The sequence below is a fragment of the Miniopterus natalensis genome, chromosome 4 (genome assembly GCF_054644295.1).
Source record: "Miniopterus natalensis isolate mMinNat1 chromosome 4, mMinNat1.hap1, whole genome shotgun sequence".
In the NCBI taxonomy this organism is placed as follows: Eukaryota; Metazoa; Chordata; class Mammalia; order Chiroptera; family Miniopteridae; genus Miniopterus; species Miniopterus natalensis.
Window position 1 is genome coordinate 53,601,383 of NC_142084.1, and position 21,253 is coordinate 53,622,635.

Sequence of the window (21,253 nt, forward strand, 5' to 3'; positions counted from 1 at the left end):
TATTGCTCCCACTGCATTCTCCTATTCCCAACACCCTACCCTGCTTTGTTTTTTTCATTTCGCTCACCACCATACCATGTATTTATTTACCTTGTCTATCATGTATGTTCTCAGAAGAATGTAATCTCTGCAAAGGCGGGGTGGGGGGGTGGTGGTGGGGGGTGGTGTGTGTGTGTGTGTGTGTGTGTGTGTGTCTGTGTGTGTGTGTCTGTGTGTGTGTGTTATTCCCATTACCTGGCAGGATATACACCAGGGGGCATGTTCAACACTCTGGGCCGCGGTTATGTGATGTGGAAGTTCAGGAGGCTCTAGAAGATAGGAAGATTAATCTGACACAGGCTGAAGACAAATTTGAGAGGGAGGGAGATGGGAAGACCAGATAAGACTCTATCGTGGTAGTCCAGGAACTAGGTGAAGAAAGCCTACACTAGGTGGTAGCTATAGATATAAATAGGAAGAGACAGCAAACATTCCAGCAGTTACCTAAACATGATTGTTTCAACATCAATAAAAGGCTGTAAAAGAGTATTACAGTCATGGGAAGGAACACTAGGCAGCCATCCAAGAGAATTAAGTAAATGTAACTATTCAAAAGGTATTCATAGGCAAAAATAACTGATTGCAAAGAGTACATATAGTGTGATTCCATTTGTATAAATATGTACATAAATATATATATATGTTGATACATTAAATTTATCTGAAAAACACACACCAGATTGTTAACATACGCAGAATGGCATTGGGGAAGGTACCAAAGGTTTTTTACTACAATATCACACAATTTTATGCTATTTGTTGTTGTTTTTCTATAAACATGTATTATTTTACATTAAAATATTTTAAAAGAAATAATTTAAATAACTCAAGTTATGTAAAGGAAATATCTAGAATATACTTCTAACCACAGTTATTTTAAATGTCACCTAAAATCTCTTGTCATAAAACACACAGCATTAAAATGTAAGTACAGTATGCATTTTGACTAAAAATATCACCCTTAATTTAGAAACACTAATGAGACAAATGAACTTGGGAAGGCATTGTCCAAAATCAGAGACCCTTTTATTCAAGAATGAAGCCACTGTCAGGTTCTAGTTTATCCAAGAGTCAGAAAGTATTTCCTAATTAACGAGTAATGAGGACATTAATAATCCACACCATGAAATCTGGGAGAAGGTTAAAGTTTAAAACCATGAATGTTTTGCCCACAGACACACTCAAATTTATTTCATATTTTATAGGCCATTTAAAAGTATGATTAAGATGGCCAAAGAGATAAAAATGAAATTAATAAAGAAATCTGGCATTAAAAACATGTTGCTTTGAAGAAAGCTTTTCATAGTAGTTCTTTCTTAAAAATAATGATTTTCTGAAGACACAGACCAAGTGAAAATGGTCTGAACCATTTTCTATTTTAAAACAAGGCTCTAACATAGCTGGTTTGGCTCAGTGGTGAGAGCGCTGGTCCACGAACTGAAGGGTCTCGGGTTTGATTCTGGTCAAGGGCACCAATCCATATGTCTCTCTCACATCGATGTTCCTCTCTCGCTCTTTTTCTCTCTCTCTCTTCCCTCCCCCCAACTTTCTCTGAAAAGCAATGGAAAAAATATCCTCAGGTGGAGATTAAAAAATAATAATAATAATAAATAAGACTATATGTTATTGTTTTAAAATAAAGAATATTACTCTTTGAAGCAATTATAGATACTGCTTACATCTTAACTTTATTATTATTTTTAACTCTTTTAGGTGCCAGTTCAACAGATTCTGACAGTGAAAGTTTAGCTTTCATATCGAAACCTGGAGCTATGCCACAGTAAGTGCCTCTGGTTTCATCAGTTATATAGCAGTGAATGTCAGCAGAATTGTTGGGGTAGGAAGCCACACGTGTTGTGTTTTCAAGGAAACAGTCAACTGTTGTCAATCAAAGATCAAATACTTGAACTTGGAACATAATTTTTAACTTATGAATTTGAACTTTGAAGTCTGCATTTCATCATCAATATGCCAAAATCTAACCATATATAATGTTAGTTTCAAAGACAACTAACCAGTTATAAATTTATGAAAAGAACAGTCATGTTGAGAGAGAATTTATTAAATCGCTACTAAAAATAAGTGAGGATCAATGTATTTATATAAGTTGGAAAATATCTCATTAGGCCAGCAATGTGTTTCCATTTAAATAAAGTCTATTTCTAGTTAGATCTTGTCATGAAAATCTCACAATTTAGTTCTTCCTACAAAGATGTATGGATTGTTAGTAAAATGTTAATATCTTAATTATTTTGCAAAAATTAAATAAAATCTGCCAGAATTTTGTAGAAAACTCTGTGACTATTAAGACTCTGTTAATAAGTTATCTTGATCTGCTGGTATATACATAACAATTATGCTTATTCAGCATCAAATAGTCACCAAATATTAATGCTAAAGGGACTTTAATAAGATCATATATGTACTCTACCACCTCTCATTTCAGAGAAGACTCAAGTTTAGTGAAGTTACATGACTGGCTTGGGATTCCACAGCCAATGACTTAATAAAACTGGGTCTAGAAACCAATTCTTTACCTTTGTCCACACCTCAGTAACTCTTATGCACTAAAAAAAGATAAAAATTTCAAGGCACTCTCAACTTCACAAAATTAGAACCAGAACAAAGAACAGCTGCTAGACTTAAAATAAACAACCAAAACTTTGAATTAAATATAGAACCCTAACCCCAAAGATTTCAAATATCTTCTTACTGCTAAAGATTAGACTTTTTCTAAGTATTTTCTATTCTCTTAGGATTTTCACATTCAGTACCTTAGCTTCACTGATAATGGCTACTTTTCTTTTACCCGTGTGTTTATTATGCTAATATCTGTAAGGTTCACTCTGTGCATATATTGGCCACAGCTATTCTAACTGGTCCTATTTCTGAAGCACTTAACCATTGAAGTGGATTAAGTACACACACACACAAAACAAAAAAACTGGGCCATTCTGTGGAAATGCTTTAAAGAATAATTGCTGCTTTAGAATAATTCTGACAGAGCACTTGCCTCCCTATTTTCCAGAGCTCAGAAGAAAACAACTTCCGTTTCCCTGACCATAGGATCATCGTCTCCAAAGGCGGGAGTGACCACAGCTGTGATCCAGCCGTTGTCTGTCCCTGTTCAACAGGTAAGTGTGCCTCGGACCAGACCCACAGGGAGTGAAATTCACCAGCAGACTTCTTGGTTTAAAGAATATAGCTTTAATTTTACTAGCCTACTCCCTTGAAATAATTTCTAAGTCGAAATACAACTGGGAGAAAAGAAAATGGTAGGTAAAGTTCTTCCGTTTAATCCACTAAAAATAATCTTGAATCAAAGCCACACCACCAGTCAGTCAACATCTGTATTTCCTTTGGGAACTTCCCTTTTTCACAGCCAATAATCTGGTAAAATATCTGTTTTATCTATGACTCGTTGATTATTCCCCCACACATGTGCTCTCTTCCATTTAGCCAAATTTATTATCTCATCTAAACAAATGAGAAGACAAGAGAAGTCTACGTACCAACGAAACTATTCTCATCCTCTAAACACCAAACAGATGATAAAAAGAATTAAAGTTCCTTGACTTCGCCATGCATTTTTATCTTGCTTTTATTTTGCTGTAAGGCTACTTTACCCAAGAAAGAACAACAATATTAACTACTGGAAAGAAACTGCCGTGAGTTTACTTTGCAAACACAAACAAAACGAATTTTTTTAAGTAATAATATTAAGATATAAATATCTCTAAATCAAATACATGCTCCTGTGCCTTTGTGCTGTGATGAGTATCTTTAAATACAACACACACAAAAGGCTTCCCCAGCACCCTTGAACTGTAAACTCATCCCTTATTGTATGTTAAATATGTTTTGTGAGCATTACCATGCCCTCTCTCTATCGAGCACTCATAGATATTTTAGTAATTATAGGTGTGCGTCATATACTCTGTGATATGTAGAATATGCAGACAGTAGAGAAAATACATTTGAGTTCATAAACATGAGAAGAACCAACCAGTATGAGTTACTTGGAGGTGGCATATATAGTAGGTATTTCCTTTAAACCCCTAAGCTAGAATGGAATTTATAGAAATATTTCTGATTAAATCAGTGGATTTCTTTTTGATGTTTGATATTTATGTACTGATAAGTAATGGATGCTTAGCACTGTGCAAGGCTTTTCACAACAGAAAAAAACACATACCACCAGCTCCATTCCCAATTTATAAACTGTGCGTGGGAAACGGGAAATACACACGTGAAACACATCCCGAATGCGGTGGACTGTTTTAAGATGTAACACAGAAGCCTAAAAGCAGGAAGACACACATGCATCCAGATGTGTAAATATTATAATAATGTCAGCAGTACATGTTTGAAAATGTATCTTTATTAGCAGTACATTTTTTAAATGGTTTACATTTTACAGGAGCACTGAATGGAAGGTAATATATCGCATTTGTACAGTTGGGAGAATGAAGTGCTCAGAGAAACTCCATTGCTTTATTGTAGGCAAGGTGACCTAAAGGTTAATGCCCTGGATTCATACTGCCTGAGTTTGAATGCCAGTTATACCACTTACTAACCAAAGGACCCTGAACAAGTAATATAACCTTTCTATGCCTTTTTATTTTTTCATCTGTAAAATGAAGATAATGTCATCTATCTCAAAGGATTATCACAAGGATTCATTGAGCTAATTTCCATATAACACTTAGAACAATGCCTGGCACAGACTAAATACTGGATCAGTGTTCAGATATTCTCTGGACATAAAAAGACAGTGAAAAGTGAGACCCAGGCCTTCTGAATAAGTAACAAGCCTACATAAAGTCTTACAAGGATAGTGAATAAGACTCATTACCACGACCCTAGCATCCCTGCCACTCTGCCAACATTTTTTGATGATGTCCTGTGGCATATGTGGACACATAATATCAGATCACTACCACCTTAGGTTAAAAAACTAGTAACCACCTATATAGAAGTGAAGAAACCCAGAGCATTTGAAAATACATGACTGTACACAAAGAAATATTTTCCATTCACTACTCGGAAATCCTTATATTTTTCCCAAAGTGAGTATCATTCAGAAAGTGTTTCAGCACCTTTGTTTTCTGCACATCAAGGGAAAAAAAAGAATATATTCCTTTTTTCTTCCTTTCCTCTAATCCCTACCTATATCAAAAAAGAACACAAGTTAAAAATAAGATCAATTGATGTTTGATCATTTATCCCCCACTGCCAGTAACTTGTACTTTTTCTTCAATGAATCCAGACTATATTAGAAAAATAAAATATAATGTCTGGGAGAACTTTTAAAAAGACTCCTATGGAAGTCCCCCCCACAGAAACCCGTTTGGTAAGAGCATTTAAAAGTTCGGGATCCCCAAGGAGCCAGGGGACTTTTGTCTTGAATATCCTTTTGAACAGAGAAGAGTAACAGATGTGCGGTGAGGAAGCAGACAGTGTCTGTGCTGTAAGAGCAGATCAACAGAATGATATATGGAGAGACTTTCATTCACTCGGTTCATTCATGTGCAGCGACCTTAATAATGAGAGGTTTCTTTAGCCCATCTTTTCAGCCGTTTATATATTTAGAATCTGATCCATGTGTCTCTGCTTTTCCAGGTTCACAGTCCAACGTCGTATCTCTGCAGACCCGATGGAACCACTTCTGCCTACTTTCCTCCTGTTTTTACAAAGGTCTGACATCTGCAAGTCTCATTCTCTGTATTTGCTTTGGTGCTTAAGTTCCACTCACATGTGGCTTTGTGTAGCAGCCTTTAAAAAGTAAAGGAACAGATCAGTAGATTGGTCATTGTGGCTACCTTTGGGACTCGGTAGATATTTATTGAACGATGGCTATGTGACTGTAATCTCGTGAAGGGTCGGAGAAATGTGGACATGGTCAGTGGCCAGGTAGAGGTCCAAGTAGAGTGGGAAAGCCAAGACAGACAAAATAAGACAAAATTCTGTCTAGCATATTGCTTGGGAAAACCAGCAAGCTTTATAGAAATGTTACAAAAATGACTGATTTTCAGTTTGTTCTAAGGTGGTGGTTTGCATTGCCAAGCTCAATGACATTCATTTCATCAGACAACTGCTCAACTCAAAAATGGTTCCACATAGCATTTCTTCACCCTCTCCCCCTCCCCCTCCCCCCACCTTAAATGGAAAGATAACACCATGCCTGTGGAGTGGTAAATTGTAAAGAAGGCATGGCTTCCAGAGTAATCTATAAATGTAATGCAAATTTAGCTGAAATTCCAGTGGGTTTCTTGTATTTATTTGTTTAATACTGAATTTGGCAATTTGATTCTAAAAGTTTAGCAGAAGCAAAAAATAGCTATAAATAGCCAAGACACTCCTACAGAAGAAAAATAAGGTGGTGTTAGGGAAGGGGTAGGATTTGTCCTCTGAGACATCACAACTTCCTAAATGGGTACTATTAGGATCCTGTGGAGCTGGCACAGGCCAGACAATTTGACGAGTGGTCAGAATAGAGCCCACTCCAGTACCTGCAGAAACCTGCAGACCGCTGTGTAAAGAATGGATTCTTCAGCAGAGGTGAAAAATATTGAATTAGATTTTTCCCTTACACTTTTCACAAAACTCAGTTCCAGGTAAACTAAAGACAAATGGGATAAGCAAATCTATAAAACTTCTCTGAGGCCGTAGAGAACATTTTCATTTTCTTCGTGTAAGGAGTGATTTTTTTCCTCCTAAGCCAGCCTGTACCCAGCTTTATTAAAGATTTTTTTCATAAACAGACCATTTACTGTAGGACATGGACAACAAATGATAATAGCTGGCAACAACTTTGAAAAAGTCCTCTCCTGGATAAACTACCAAAAAAAAAAGGTCATATAAACCAATGTCCCTGTAAACAGCCAATGAAGTTGTCCTTTGACACTCAGAGCAGGAAACGTTTGCAGAGGGGTAGACGTTCACATTTATATGTAGCTTAAGAGCTTCCCACAAGCTGCTTTACGAGGCCATCACCAGAAAGTCCATGTTCCCTAATGTATTATTATTGCCTGGGACACAGTTGATTTGGGGGGTGTCAGGGCCCAACACACCTCTTGGTTTAAGCAAACAAAGTCCATGCTGGTGGCATCAGGGGAAGAAAGGAGATTGTAAGAGTTTGCTTTCCTTTGCCATAGTGGCCTGGTGTGTGGAAATGCTACAGAATTCCTCCTGGGCCCTGGGAGAAATCCTCCAACACTAGACACAAAACCGTGTTTTGTGCAGTCCAGGCCCTGAGACATAGACGTTCTATTAGTGGTGTTTCCCCCTTTCCCAAAAGAGAACCATGCAGCATTCTATGTTCGCTTAATGAAAAGAAAAGAAAAACAAAATTCTACATTTTTATTAAGGTTGATTTTTTAAAACTCTCAAATTGTAGAGTGGCGGGAAGCTCAGAGCACCCCTCCCTGGACATCTCCAGGGACTCCACTTCCCGCGTCTGGACTGTGGACCATCTGTTTTCTGCACCGTAGTTTCCTTCCTCATTTGTATCTGCTTTTCTTTCCCTTTCCCCCTTTCCCTTTGTGCAGTGTCTCTCCCTGCTTTGCAGGGTTCCTCATGGGCCTGGGCTGTGATGATCGGAGAGGCAGGTTTAGAAAATAAATCTCCCTATCTCTGTAACTCAAGCTGGCCTTTGTTTTGTTGACTGTAGCATCTTCTTTGGCCTTTCCCTTGGGCATGATGGTTGGCAGTGGACGGCAGGTGGGTTTTGCCAGCTGAAGGGGGGGGAGCTCCCTCTATTTTCCTGTACTACTCTGGGAAATGTTCCCCGGTTTCACAGCCAGAGCCTCCGCCTGCGGGCCACTGGGCTTAGCTGAAGCCACAGAACTGGTGTGGGCTGTGGGACTGTGAGTAGCAGGGACACACGTGAGGCCAGGAGAGAAACTAGGTCCTTGTGGCATTTCTTCCCAAATAGTTAGACCCCTCTAAGGAATCACAGTACTTCGTGGATTTGATGTATGTCCAGAGGTGCCCTATATGGACCCTAAACACCCAGGGAACCCAAATTCTACCCTGAATGGAAGATCCAGATTGCCAAGTGCAACTTCTAAAGGTTGGCTCTCTGTCTCCCTCAGGGCTCCTCTTTACGTCCCTGCAAGTTCTCCTAATGGCTAACTATGTTTAGCTGGGGTTTTTGCCAAGATAAAAACGTTTGCTCCAGGAGGAGCCAAATTGTAATCTTGGAATAACTATGGCGTTTTGACTGCCTAAGGTCTTTGGCATCCGCCCGTTTCCTACATCTCTGACTTTCTAATGTTCGAACAACACACACAATCCTAGGAATAAATCAGCGTCTCCTTTGGTGTCCGTGAGCTCACACATGAAAAATATTTGTGTACCGTTTGTAATCTACCGTGAATGGCTTCCTGGACAAGCCTAGAAGCATGTAATAATTAATCCACACAAGCTGAGCCCCATGAGCAACATTTTCCTGCTATGATCCACTCAATTAGCTCTTTCTGGACCCAATCAGAAAGTAAAAGTTAATTTAAAACCAGAGATTTTCTACAATTAAAAATCAGGTAAGAGAAAGAATGCAATCAGACATAGTTAATAATCTTAACATTTTCACTTGAAGACATACTTAACCACCAAAATGCTTATCCAATGCCTTCTCAGACGTCACATTAGACTTTTTCAGTTCTTTTGCCAACAGCATGACTTTTAGAATTTTCATAGCGCTTTAGCACCAAAGACCATTTGCTACAGGATATGTTTTTCCCAGTATACGATTTGTTGTGTTTTTAGATAATTTAAAAACAAAACAAAAGCAAAACAAACAAAAAACCAAAACACACACTTCCTAATGTGACTTTGTTTGCTTTTGGTCTATGTATAGGTGAATTACTTTATTGTATTTGAATTATATTAAGGGTTCTGCGTACCCTATTTCAGTGCCAATGCTCCTATAGTCAGAAGTTTAAATAGTCAAAAATGTAAGTAGTCCCCATTGCTAAGTAACACTGGCGGAGAAAGGTTGAGAAGGGGACATATGTAAGGGAAATACTAATCTTTTGATATTTAATAACACATATAAAAGCTGTACCTCTTTGTATCTATGAAGACAAGTTAATTTCTAATCTGTTGGATTGTAAAAATTTATTGGTCTGGAGTTGGAGTGGGGGAAGAGCAGCAAGGGGAATAGCAAGCAGGGAGGAAATGCAGATCAAGAAAAGGGCCGCATTTTTAAAATTTTTACTCAGCACGTCAAAATGAGAAAATACCAGAAACCCCAATCTTAATAAACCTGACATAGGGAACCGGTTGGGGGGGGGGCGGAACATGAAAAGGCTGGAGTATGGGACAACAAATGTGTGTCTTTTTTTTCATCCTGTCTGGTTTTCATAGGAATCTGCATTCATATGGTGTGTAATTGTTTTAAGAAGTTTGCATTCCACCAGCTTACTCTTAAATGTAGATAAAGAAAGGCAACAGCTGTTACTGTAAAATTCCATAAGTACAAAAGGAGGCAATATGTTTGCAGGCAGGTGCAGCGTTTCTGCAGGCCCAGTGGTAAGCCCTGCTCATTTCATTACACGGCGATTATGACAAGCGGGCGATAACGAACAGGTTTCAAGGTGTTTATCTTCATCTGAGTCAGCGATCCTTCTTTTATGATGCCAGTTTTGCTTTCTCTCTCTCTCTCTCTCTCTCCCTCTCCCTCTCTCTCTCTCTCTCTGCCTCTCTCTCTCTCTCTGAGATTTGGAAGTTTTATTCTCTGTTGTGAGATCGTGTAAGAACACACCAAAGCCTGATGGGCAGTGTGTTTCTTGAATTCCAGGAACTGCAAAACATCGCGGCGTCTGAGGGCCAGGTGGTGGTGCTGGAGTGCCGGGTTCGAGGAGCACCCCCTCTGCAGGTCAAGTGGTTCCGACAGGGGAGTGAAATCCAGGACTCCCCAGACTTCCGAATTCTGCAGAAAAGTAAGGGAAGCTGCCGGTTCTCCCAAATCCAACTGTTGTCTCCTCTCAGGCTTCAGGAAAAGCAACAAGGGTTTAGTCATTTGGACGAATTGATTTCTGTTTTCAAAGAGGCCTACAAGCTCCTATAAGACCTCCTGGGCACTGCAGTTTAAGTAACTCCCTAGTACTCCCTAGTGTAAGCCGTTACTGGGATTCGAGTTTTTGTATTTGTAGAAATAGAAATTGATCTATCGCTTGATCGCTTTGGTGTTAGGGAGTTTGTCTGACATTTCGGCAGACATGCCCTAGACAAGGCAATAGGAAAAGAGAGGTAGGTTTATTATTAATGGAACCCTATTCTAATACAACATTTTTATTTACTTTTTTCCTCATGTGGCAAACAGAACCCAGATCTACCGCTGAACCTGGTAAGAAGCTTTTTCTTTTCTTTTTTCCTTTGGTAATGTATCTTTGGGGTTTCAATAGTTCTTTGTTTCTGTTTCAAAGCCATAAGCAGTTCCCTGGAAATGTGAAACCCCCTTAAAGACAATATCTTCTTTATCGTGGGGTCTGTACACTGCATTTTACATCAACTTCTTTATTAGTAAAACATTAAGTTCCATTCAGACAAGAAGGTCAAGCTCAGTGACTTAAGGCTTTTTAAAATATAGCCTTTTATACTCCAAAAGCCAACCAAGCTAATGATGAAAAAACATCCTCCTAAAATTCCAGTAGACGAGAGCAGTCTGCTGCATACTTCTGCTGACCAAAGCCCACGAGCAACCAGACTCCCCGGCGTAGAGATGTGTCTCGCATGAGAGTAGCCCCAAGATAGAAGCAACACTGACTGCCAGGCATTTCTCATTTATGTGCCCCGAGCCGTAAAATTTTATTACCCTACAAGCAGGAAGAAAGTCATCTTAACCTAGCATCTCGCTTAATTACCGGGTCATTTGACCTCATCAGAGTGCTATGTTAACCAGAAGCATTGGGTCCAACTTTTCTGTTGCCTCAAACTTTTTATATATTTTCATCTCCTCATGGACTGAAATGATGTTTATAAAGGGAACAAAAATGTTTGTCTGGGTAGTTCATTCTCCTTGGGACCACTTTCTTTTATTTTCCCCATCGGCAGGCAGTCACTGCTTTTACTTTTTGCCAAAAGGTAGACAATCAGATATGTGCCTCTCCTTCAGTATCAAGCAGAGCCTCCCTGCCATGTGTCCCTCAGGAGCCTAGACCTGGCTCTGTCCCTTCTTTGAGACCTTGAAGGTTTTCTGTGGGCTACTGCAGCTCAGTCCTGAACCCCTCACTTCTGAGTATTGGGTCATTGAAAGCGGCGTGTGATTCTGTTAAGATCCAGAGTTTAAGGGATGCTGAGTAGCATCCTTAGGGAACAGCTGGAGTTGATCTGGTACCTTCTTGTCATGCGTCACAACTAGAGCATGCCACCCGACTGAATGTGTCAATCACCACATCAACTACTGTAGTCACATTCCAAGCCATGGAAATACACAGTTTTGTGTTTTCTCTGTGATACATCTTTGTATAAAATGGCATAATGCTCCCTGATACATGGAACTTCTGAGACTCAGTCTACTGCCTGAGATAATATGGAAATCGTAGAGGGAGTTAGGGCATGTCTTTTGCATTTAGTATTTGAGAGAAGGGGGGGGGGGAAATAGGCACCAAATATCTCTTATCTGTAAGAATGTTTATACGAACAAATCCATGGAACAATTTATGTCTTCTGGTGCTTTATGTACAAATAGAGCTAAAATCTTGGGTCAAAAATTCTAAAAACAGGGATTAAGACTGCTTTTGATGTTGCAGTTTTGAATTCGGAGTGAATTCATGCGACTTGCTTTCAGCATGGTGTTCACCATTGTCCTCGCCTCAGACGCGGCGACAATTTATGAAATGTCTGCCATGATCTGTGCTTGAAAAGCATAAACTAACCATCATCCAAAAGTTCAAAACACTTGTTAGAAACTGCATAGTTTAGTTTTTGAGTATGTACATGTTTGAAAGTCAAAAACACTCAGTATACTGGCTAAGAAGGAATAAATTTGGGTGAGGAGAGAGAATAGAAGCATCTCCTACCACCCCCTCCTCCATCCTGTGCTCCCTTACTTCACACCACATATACTCCTGTTTTGGTTATGGTTTGCTGTTTTGCTTCTAGAATATAGTTTTGATCATGAATTCTTTAATAAAATTAGTCCTCAGTAGCTTCCTGGAATAATATGACCACTAGAGCTTACCAAAATGCATTTTGGTTAAACGTGGCAAGATCATGAAGAAAGCCATGGAAGACCTTCCTTTTAAACCACGGGTCCTAATAGTATATTAAACAGTCTCTCCTCCCCATGTTCATGGAACTCGCTTTTTTTTCCCCCTTTGTTAGATCTGAAAGCATTTCAGAAAACAGGCTCCTCCATTCCAACCACAATAATAGCATTGCTGCAAACAACTGTTTCTTGGTAGAGAAATATTTTAAGCAAATCTGTCCATACAATAAAAAATATATATATATACTGTAGGAGCTATTAAAAACAAACGCAACTAGTTTTCCCTCACCTTAGATAATTTTGCCACAATTATATTTACCACTCACTATTAGAATTGCTCCTTTCTCTTGTATCGTGGGCATTAAAATGTTCTGCTTCAGGAAACCTGCGGCTGGCATGTAGTGTTAAATCCATGATCACGTTTTTCAAACACCAACAAAAAAACTTTAAACCCATGATTGATTCTCCAGCGACTCTTTATGTGAGTTGTTATAAGAGCCTCAGAAGAAGCAAATGTTGAAACGTGTTTGTATTTAAACAATGTTTTGGCGTGCCTGACAAAACTAGGTATGACTATGATTCTTTTACTAGTAGCCAAATGTTTTCCTTACATTGACCTTGTAGTTGACCATTGGCATTGCCGAGGGAAAACAAAATACATATTGAACTGTTTATTTTCCTTAAATGACCTGATTGACTGTTACATCCAGTAGCCCACTGAACTGTTCCCCTGTATAAGATACACATAGGAACTGGCTTCCCCGATTGTTGTTCCTTAGCCGCAGTTATGTGGAAAGGGGAAAAACAGACGTGACTGCGATGCATCTGAGGCAAGAGATAAATTTTATAGGACTAGGTCAGTGATGTTTTCCAAATGCTAAAACACAAATAGTCTTTGAAATTCAGGAACACATTTAAGCATTCGGATTTTATTACCCTCTCTTCTCTTCCTCTGACACATTCACTCTTGCTCTCTCCTCGATCGCAGGCATTCAGTCTCTCTCTCTCTCTCGCTCTATCTCCCCCCTGCCTCTTCCCCCCTTATTTATGTGTAAGATGTTTTAAAGCTCTAGAAATAAAATTGCAATTCACTAGTACCTGGATGTAGCCCCACTAGGGATTAGATATTTAGATAAAGAAAGAACTAGCAAATTCCCTCCCAGTGCATTTGTGTGCAACTGAAACAGGTTTTTCTTGTCACTACTGTGTTGCATCTGTCTTATATGGTTTACACCCCCTTTTCTGTCTAGACAGAAGTCAACTTGCATCACAAATCTTTTCAGACTGTTTTGGGAATTAATAGCTAGTCAGCTTACTTAAGACCAACATCCGTTTGTCATATTACCTGCTCTGGGCTTCTTCTTTGACATTCTGACTTTTCACTGATTGGATCCTTCGTAGACTAGTCTGGGGGGATGGTGTGGGCAGGGAGCACAGAAGACTCTTTTGACAGCTGTTAATACTCAGGCCCTTACTCAGCTGTCTGAAAACAACCACAAACTATATTGAGTTACTTTTATAGCATTGTCTAACAGCATGCAAATTGAAAATACAAAAAAGTATCTCACTGGTTGGGGAATTACACATATGAAAGTATGGTGTTTCCTGCTCTCAATGTGAATCTCCGCTAACCAGTGCGACCCATCATTCTGGCTCTCGTGCTTTCAAGATGTTTTGATTCTGTGATTCAGAATGTGAAGTAAATTATATTTTGATAAATGTACTCAGGTGCTGAGTTGCAGGATGTTTGTTGAGAGTCCAGTGGATTGTACATAGTGAAAAACTTAATTCAAATCCAGGTTAACATGGTGGATTAAACAAAAGTGGGCTTTGTAAAAACCTTTGTTTCCAAACTGTGTGACAGGGTGCCCTGGGATGCCACGTTGAACTGATGGAGGGGCTGTAAGATTTGAAATTTCTCATGCGAACACATGATACTCAATATCTGATAGATATAACTACTGGTTTGAGATAGTTCAGAGTTTCAGCATTAGATCACTACGTTCTTTCCTATGGCATCATACCTTTGTAAAACTGAGATTGTTTTTCTGTGTGTGTGGTAAAAAGTAAGTACCACATGAAAATCAGTGTAGAACGTGAAATGAGGCTACCTGTGTTCATTCTGATTCGCAGAAGGTGGTGCAGAATTTAACACATTCACACACCATTAGAAAGTAATTGTGGTTATTTAGGAATAAAATAATAAGCATTTTCTTTCAATTTATGTGTCCTTTTTTTTTCAAACAGTAACTAACTTTTTAAGACCTAAATACTTAAGTTCTCTGAAGATAACTACTTAAAAATTGAATCTATTAGGTATATATTTTGCTTTGGGACACCTAAAACAATTACAGAGACTTACACTTAGCATTCCGTGAACCAAGAAATTTTGGTTAAATCTCTGGGGAGAGATGAGAAAGGCCCATGTGAGTGTGTACCAAAAAGAAAATTGAGAGACTCTTAAAATTTTAAATGCTGTATGCTCCTACCTCCAGTCTTCTTTTTGCATACCCTTCTAGAAGGCTGGCCTGTCAACTCTTTCTCTCCTGGCAGAGACTGAAAGACTCTTTTCTGGGCAATTAAACATCCCAAGAGAAAAAAAAAAAATCTATACATAATGGTATGGGAGTTTCTCCAGAAAAGAGGCCATGTAGATTATGCTAAGGGGAAGACCAAAGCTCCTCTCTTGTGCTCAGAGCTTCTAAGCAACTCCTAACCACCTCAGATCAGAAAAGATGAAAGACATCTGGAGAAATCTCTATTTTAGACTATATAGAAGAAAACAATCAATGTTTCTCTCCTCAGACAGACTAGAAAATCAGAGCATCCAAGAATAAAAATAAAAAGCAATAAGGGAGGAGGAAGGGAGAAACGTTTACAAAACAAAAAGTTCTTGGAATGAAAAAGTCGGTAAAAAAAAAAAAAAAGTAGAGGAAATATCCCACAGAGTAAACCAAAAAGACCAAGAGAAGCGTTATAAGAGAAAAGGTGAGACTGTTAGAGACACAAGAGAACCTGCCAGATGGACTAGACATGCATAATTGAGATTCCAGGAGAGAACAAAGAAGGGGGGAGATTGTTGATGAAATATTTTATTTTAAATTCCCCAAACTGAAGGATATCAGTTTCCAGATTGAAAGGAAAATAAATTCACAGCAGTGTGCATTGTTGTGAATTCAGAGTGTCCAGGCCAAGGAGATGATTCTACCAGTGTCCAGGGAGAAAACATGAAGGCATATACATACTAACAAGATCAGGATGCCTTAGGACTTCTCAGCAGGCGTACTAGACACAAAGAGACAATTAAGCAAAACCTTCAAAATTATGAAGTAAAAGTAACTCTAAGAATTGTATACCCAGGGAAATCTATTCAATATGAAGATGTAGTCAAGATTTTTCAGTTTTGCAAGGTCTCTAAGACTTTCATCCACAACCCTTTATGTAGGGTGTGCTTCGCCACAGCAAGAGAGTTCATCCGGAAAGAGCAAGGTGTGGGTATTGGAAGCAGGAACTCAAGCGAGAGGCAAAGGGAACCTCCAGGAGGGTAGTAGCTGTATGTCAGGAATGGGGGACAAGCCCAGACTGGATCAGTGTGACTCAAGAGACAGATACATGCTGGCTTTCATCACTAAGAGCTCATTGCCACTGCCCCGTGTTTTGCCCTGGTGACAGAATGGTAGGGTGGTAAGCCTGACCCAAATTCTTGCCTCTGCTTGGCCTGGCCTGCTTTCCCCTCCATACTCTGCCTCCTGGATCAGCTGTGATCACCGAACCCCCGCCACACAAGTGTTCTGATTTGATCTGGTGTTGAGATCTGGGAGTTGGCCATGTTGAACTTAAAAATAAGTATGGAGATACCCAGCCACCAACTCCTGCCCACACTTAATCCCACCAGGTGTCCCCATTGAGCTTTATATTTCCCAGGACTCACTCGTGACCTTGCCCACTGATTACCTCTGTGGGGCTTTTGTAAACAGGGAAGTTGAAGCCAGTTTTATGCCCCTAGGTAGTTCCTGGGCACTTTTTTCTAACAAGGAGAGGTTTGCCTTTTCTTTATACAAGAAGATTTATGCTTGTTACTCAAATTTTTTTTAAACTAACACATTTTTAAAGAATATATACATATGGTAAACACATAAAGAAAATCAAAGAAATGGTGATCTCAGAAGGAGAATAAGGGCCCTGGCAGGTGTGGCTCAGTCGGTTGGAGCGTCATGCCACAGGCCGAAAGGTTGCGGGTTTGGCCCCCAGTCGGGGTGCATTCAGGAAGCAACTTATCAATGTTTCTCACATCAAAGTTCCTCTCTCCCTCTCCCTATCCTCAAGTGAGGATTTAAAAAAAAAAGGGGGGGGTGAGCTTGGGGAGACATACAGGGAACTTCTAAAGTATTGGTAATACTTTATTTCTTAGACTTGATGAGCCCACAGGGACTCATTCCATGATGATTCCTTAAACTATACATTTAAAATATACTTCTCTATATATGATATAGTTCACAATCTTTAAAAAAATCTTTATAAAAATTTATACAAGCCTTACATTTAATCACACGGAATTTCATGTTGTTGATTTTAGCTGAGTTCTGTGTTATCAGTTATGTTAGCCAAACCATGTGATTTAGAAGGTAAAAGCTGGATTTCTCTTTAGTTAGGCTGGACCCCTCTGCCCCCACAGAAAAAGCTATGAAGGAAGGGATTTATGAAAATGTCCCTTTATTACCCAAGGAAACTAGTAATATCCTTGCTGCCTCATCTTTTTGTGTAAATTCAGGGTTGACTTCTGGGAGAGATTGATGTGATTAAGTAATTTTTAGGTAACTATAAAAAACAGAATTTATCACCAGCAACCAGTTTCCAATTTAGTATTTTATTATATGGCCTCAAATAAAAACCTTTCACTAGGGAAAATCGAATTAAAATGGATCACAATTATCATCATTAATAATTTTAAATTTTCCATTTAAGCTGGAGGCAGTTCTTTTAGTACAAATAAGTAAGCCTCTAACTCCCTGTATTTGATATAAGCAGTCATTTCCTGACTTCCATTCCTCACCAGAATGTATTTTACAGATGTGTTAGAGGTCTTTGTCTAAGTAAGATGCTACCAGATGAAAATTCAATATTACAACCTGGCTCATCTCATTTCCTCCTGGCTTTCTTCATGTTCATAATGTCAGAACCATACAAGCTATGATACTCCTTTCTATCAACAAAATGTGAGCCTATTGTCACTTTTAGAAGACATTTTCCAAAAGAAGAAAAGCTAAACAACCTTTGGGACATTGGATTAAAATTTAATCTGGTAAAAATCACTGAGACATAGCAATGCGTGAAGATCACACAAAGAACATCTCAATGCTTTTTTATTTTTTCTTATGTTGTTCTGTAAGCTTGTAACCTTCTCTAGATATTCATTAATTCTGTACTTGCATATATTTTATTTTATGCAATTTCCTGAATATGCATATGAAACGAATTTTGTTCAGTCACATTTGAAACACGAAACTTGTGGGAAAATCAGTTTTATTGAGAATTTCTTTAGAAAACATATTTTGTAAAGCAAATGTTTACTCATCTTCCCCCCCCAATCTAAATTTCATTCATACATTTTTCAAAAATATTTATGGAGAACCTGCTGTCTCTGTGATGCTGAGAGGACAGCCAGGAACAAAACAAGTGCCTTCTGTTCTCACAGAGGTTACACTCTAGTCAAGGAATTAGGAACTATTACACAATAAGGTATTTAGTTATAGTTGTGATACATGTCTCCAAGGAAACTTTGTCATCCTCAGTGGATCTGACCAAGTCTAACCAAAAAAGGATTCTCTGAGAAAGTGATGTTGAGGTGGAAATGTGAAGCTGAGTAGCAGAGTGCCAAGGACTTGGGAGGAAAGCGTCAAGACTCAAAGGAATGTGGCTTCTCCAGGGGGTGGCCCAAGAGCCAGTGAGTCCGGAGCTCAGAGCAAAGGAAGGTGAGAGGCACAGAAGGAACCTAGCAAGGAACAGGGGCCTGGTCACTTAGGGCTTTATGGCCGCATGAAGGGTTTTTAATTTATCTTCAGAGCCATGGACGAGTGGAGAGGATGATAATATTTCATTCTCAAAGGGGACTCTGGATTAGAAGGGCAACTGTATATAAAGGCTTAGATTTTCTTAAAACAGCAAAACTAACAGGAAAAAATTGCAAAATTGTAGAAAGCATAAGAGGAACTCTACATGTTGTCAAGGTGTTCACTCCAGAACCACTTTATATTACCCCTGAAGAGGTTATCTTGTTTTTAAATGTAGGTTTCAAGACACAGAATCATGTCTGTCTTTATTACGAAAGCATTCTTAGTTATTGAACTGGCGATAGGCTTTTTGCTGAGTGTCTCCAGAAACACTGCCTTTTGAGTTGTAAATAGTTGAGAGAAGGCCTTTCCTGGGAAGATGGATGGTGTGGGGCTGGAGGCAGTGGCTGTCTGGGCAGGAAGCTCGGAGGTGCTGCTGAAAGCTGGGGAGGCTTCACCACTCTCAGCAGCATCTGCTAAGAGGTGACCTGCCTCTTCCTGAAGCCCATCTTTCAGAGGCCAGCAAGGATGTGAGGTTTTATTCCTCCCCACTACCACCAAATCTAATAAGATTGGGCTGTTCATTTCTTCTAATATCAGCATGTCCACTTTCCAATGCATTTTGAATGGCTTATGTTCTATCCTGGTGTGTTTTGTGTCTTAGAGGACACAGCCCATCATCTCCTGTACGGTTGAATTGCTAGTGAATTATTTGGATAGTGAGAGTAATTAAAATGTTCAGATTCAGGAAACTCCTTGTTTCCCATGTTAAATCTCTCATTACTTCATTTTACATTGGATTCCTGTGTCCTAGACTAGGGGGGAAAAAGCATACTTGTGGGAGGCAGGATGCCTGCTTCAGCATTTTGACTTTGACATTAATTAACCAAGACCTTGTGAGAATCACTTTGGACCTCACCTGAAGAAATGAGGGATTTGGGCTAGTCAGTCTCTAAAATCCTTTATGGTATTAATCTAAGTTTTATTTACCCTTCTCTGGCTAAGTACACTTTTAACTCATTCTGTAACCTTATACATTCATTTTTAAAAGACCCACTCTCTTATAACTTTCCAGATACATCTCACTTTCTAAATGATTGATCTTATGTGAAGCTCCAACCTGAATTATTTCCATACTTTCTATCTTCTGTTGGAAAGCCAAGAACTGTGTACAGTACAGTAAAAAAAAACCCAAAAACCCACAAGATTCCCTCATGCTCTATTATTTCATTGTTTTCCCTCTATTTAGTGACCTTTTAACCAAATAATAATTGTATATTTTAAATGTATTTAAAATTGTATATTTTAAATGTTAAACCTTTACCTGAAAACCCTTTTCTTTATTTTTTTAAAAATTAAATTTACTGAGGTAATATTGGTTAACATTTTATAAATTTCAGGTGTACAATATTTTAATTCAAAATTTGTATACTCTATTGCATGCTCAACCTCCAAAGTCTAGATTCCTTCTGTTGCCATATGTTTGACCCCTCTACCCTCCCCCACCCCCTTCCTCTGTTAACCACCATTCTGTTTTCCGTATCTATGAGTTTCTTGTTTGTTTTGTTCATTTGTTGCTTCATTTGTTCTTGTTTGTTTTGTTCATACGAGTGAAATCATATGGGTTTGGCTCTTTTTCTGGGTGATTTATTTCACTTAGCGTAATACTCTCAAGATCTATGTTACTGCAAATGGCAGTATTTCATCTTTTTTTATGGCTGAGTCATGTTCCAGTGTATGTATGTACCACACCTTCTTTATTCATTCATCCGTCAGTGGACACTTCAGTTGTTGCCCTGTCTTGGCCATTCTAAATAGTGCTGCAGTGAACATAGGGATGCAGATATCTTTATAAATTAGTGTTTTCATATTTTTTGGAAAACCCTTTTCTTAATGTGCCAAATACCTAGATTCACTGATATTTCTTGAGCCAGGGACTGTGCTAGATCCTATAGGGACCCATGAAAGTGGATGGTAACCATCATTATTTTAAAATAAGGTAGAATACAAAATAGTAGAGTATACTTTATATAATAACTTTACTGTTTTATGGAGTTTTCCTGGGGACTATGGTTTACTCCCACATCCCAAAGATGTGCATGTGAAGTGAATTGGCGGGTCTCCGTTGTCCCAGTCTGAGTGAGTGTATGCGTGGGTGTGAGTGTCCCTGTGATGGAGGGGCATCCTGTCCAGAGTGGGTTCCTGTCTGGTTCCCTGAGTTGCTGGGAGAGGCTCTGGCCACCCATGACCCCATACTGGAGTAAGCAGGTTGAAAGATAGTGATCTTACATGTTTTTTCTTCATCTTTCTTTTTTAAATTTATCTTTATTATTGAAAGTATTATAGATGTCCCCCTTTTTCCGCCATTGATCCCCTCCACCCTGCATCTTTCCCCCCCAGCGTTCCCCACAGTGTTGTCTGTGTCCATGGGTTATGCATATACTGTATACATATAAGTCCTTTGATTAATCTCTCCCTACCCACTCCCCCACCTCCGCCTTCCCACCGACATTCCCTCGGTGTTTTCCATGCTTCTATGTCTCTGGATTTATTTTGTTCCTCAGCCTATTTTGTTTATTAGATTCCACATAATGAGTGAGATCATGTAAAACTGAATCAGGAAGAGTCAGAATATATAGCTCACATTTACTTCAATATTTAATATAGAAGTGTTTTGGGTATTTAGAAGCTTGGTGATGTTTTTGTGACTAGAAATATGCCATAGGAACTTAGCTCTTGTTTAAATCAATTAGCCTATGGTAAACTGGTTTTGTTATGTGTTTTTTCACTTAAAGTCTCCACTTATAGATGATGTTAAGTGAGGACGTTGACCAACATAATCATCTTTAGTTTACTGGTATAATATAGACAATTATTCAATTTAAAAATGGTTAATAAACTCTAGATCTAGCTTTTTAATGGTAACAGCTCACATTTACTGGCTGCAAAG

General features: G+C 38.9%; 1 protein-coding gene across 3 annotated transcripts in view; it reads left to right on the forward strand.

Moving 5' to 3' along the window:
* Positions 1 to 21,253, forward strand: part of PALLD (palladin, cytoskeletal associated protein) — a 344,882-nt gene that overhangs the window by 149,566 nt on the left and 174,063 nt on the right. For all 3 annotated transcript variants that reach the window (XM_087816541.1, XM_087816543.1, XM_087816544.1), the window contains 5 exons: positions 1,753 to 1,819; positions 3,068 to 3,173; positions 5,662 to 5,736; positions 9,842 to 9,983; positions 10,367 to 10,390. In XM_087816541.1, coding sequence (XP_087672667.1) covers positions 1,753 to 1,819; positions 3,068 to 3,173; positions 5,662 to 5,736; positions 9,842 to 9,983; positions 10,367 to 10,390 — 414 coding nt within the window. The remainder of the gene's footprint in view (positions 1 to 1,752; positions 1,820 to 3,067; positions 3,174 to 5,661; positions 5,737 to 9,841; positions 9,984 to 10,366; positions 10,391 to 21,253) is intronic.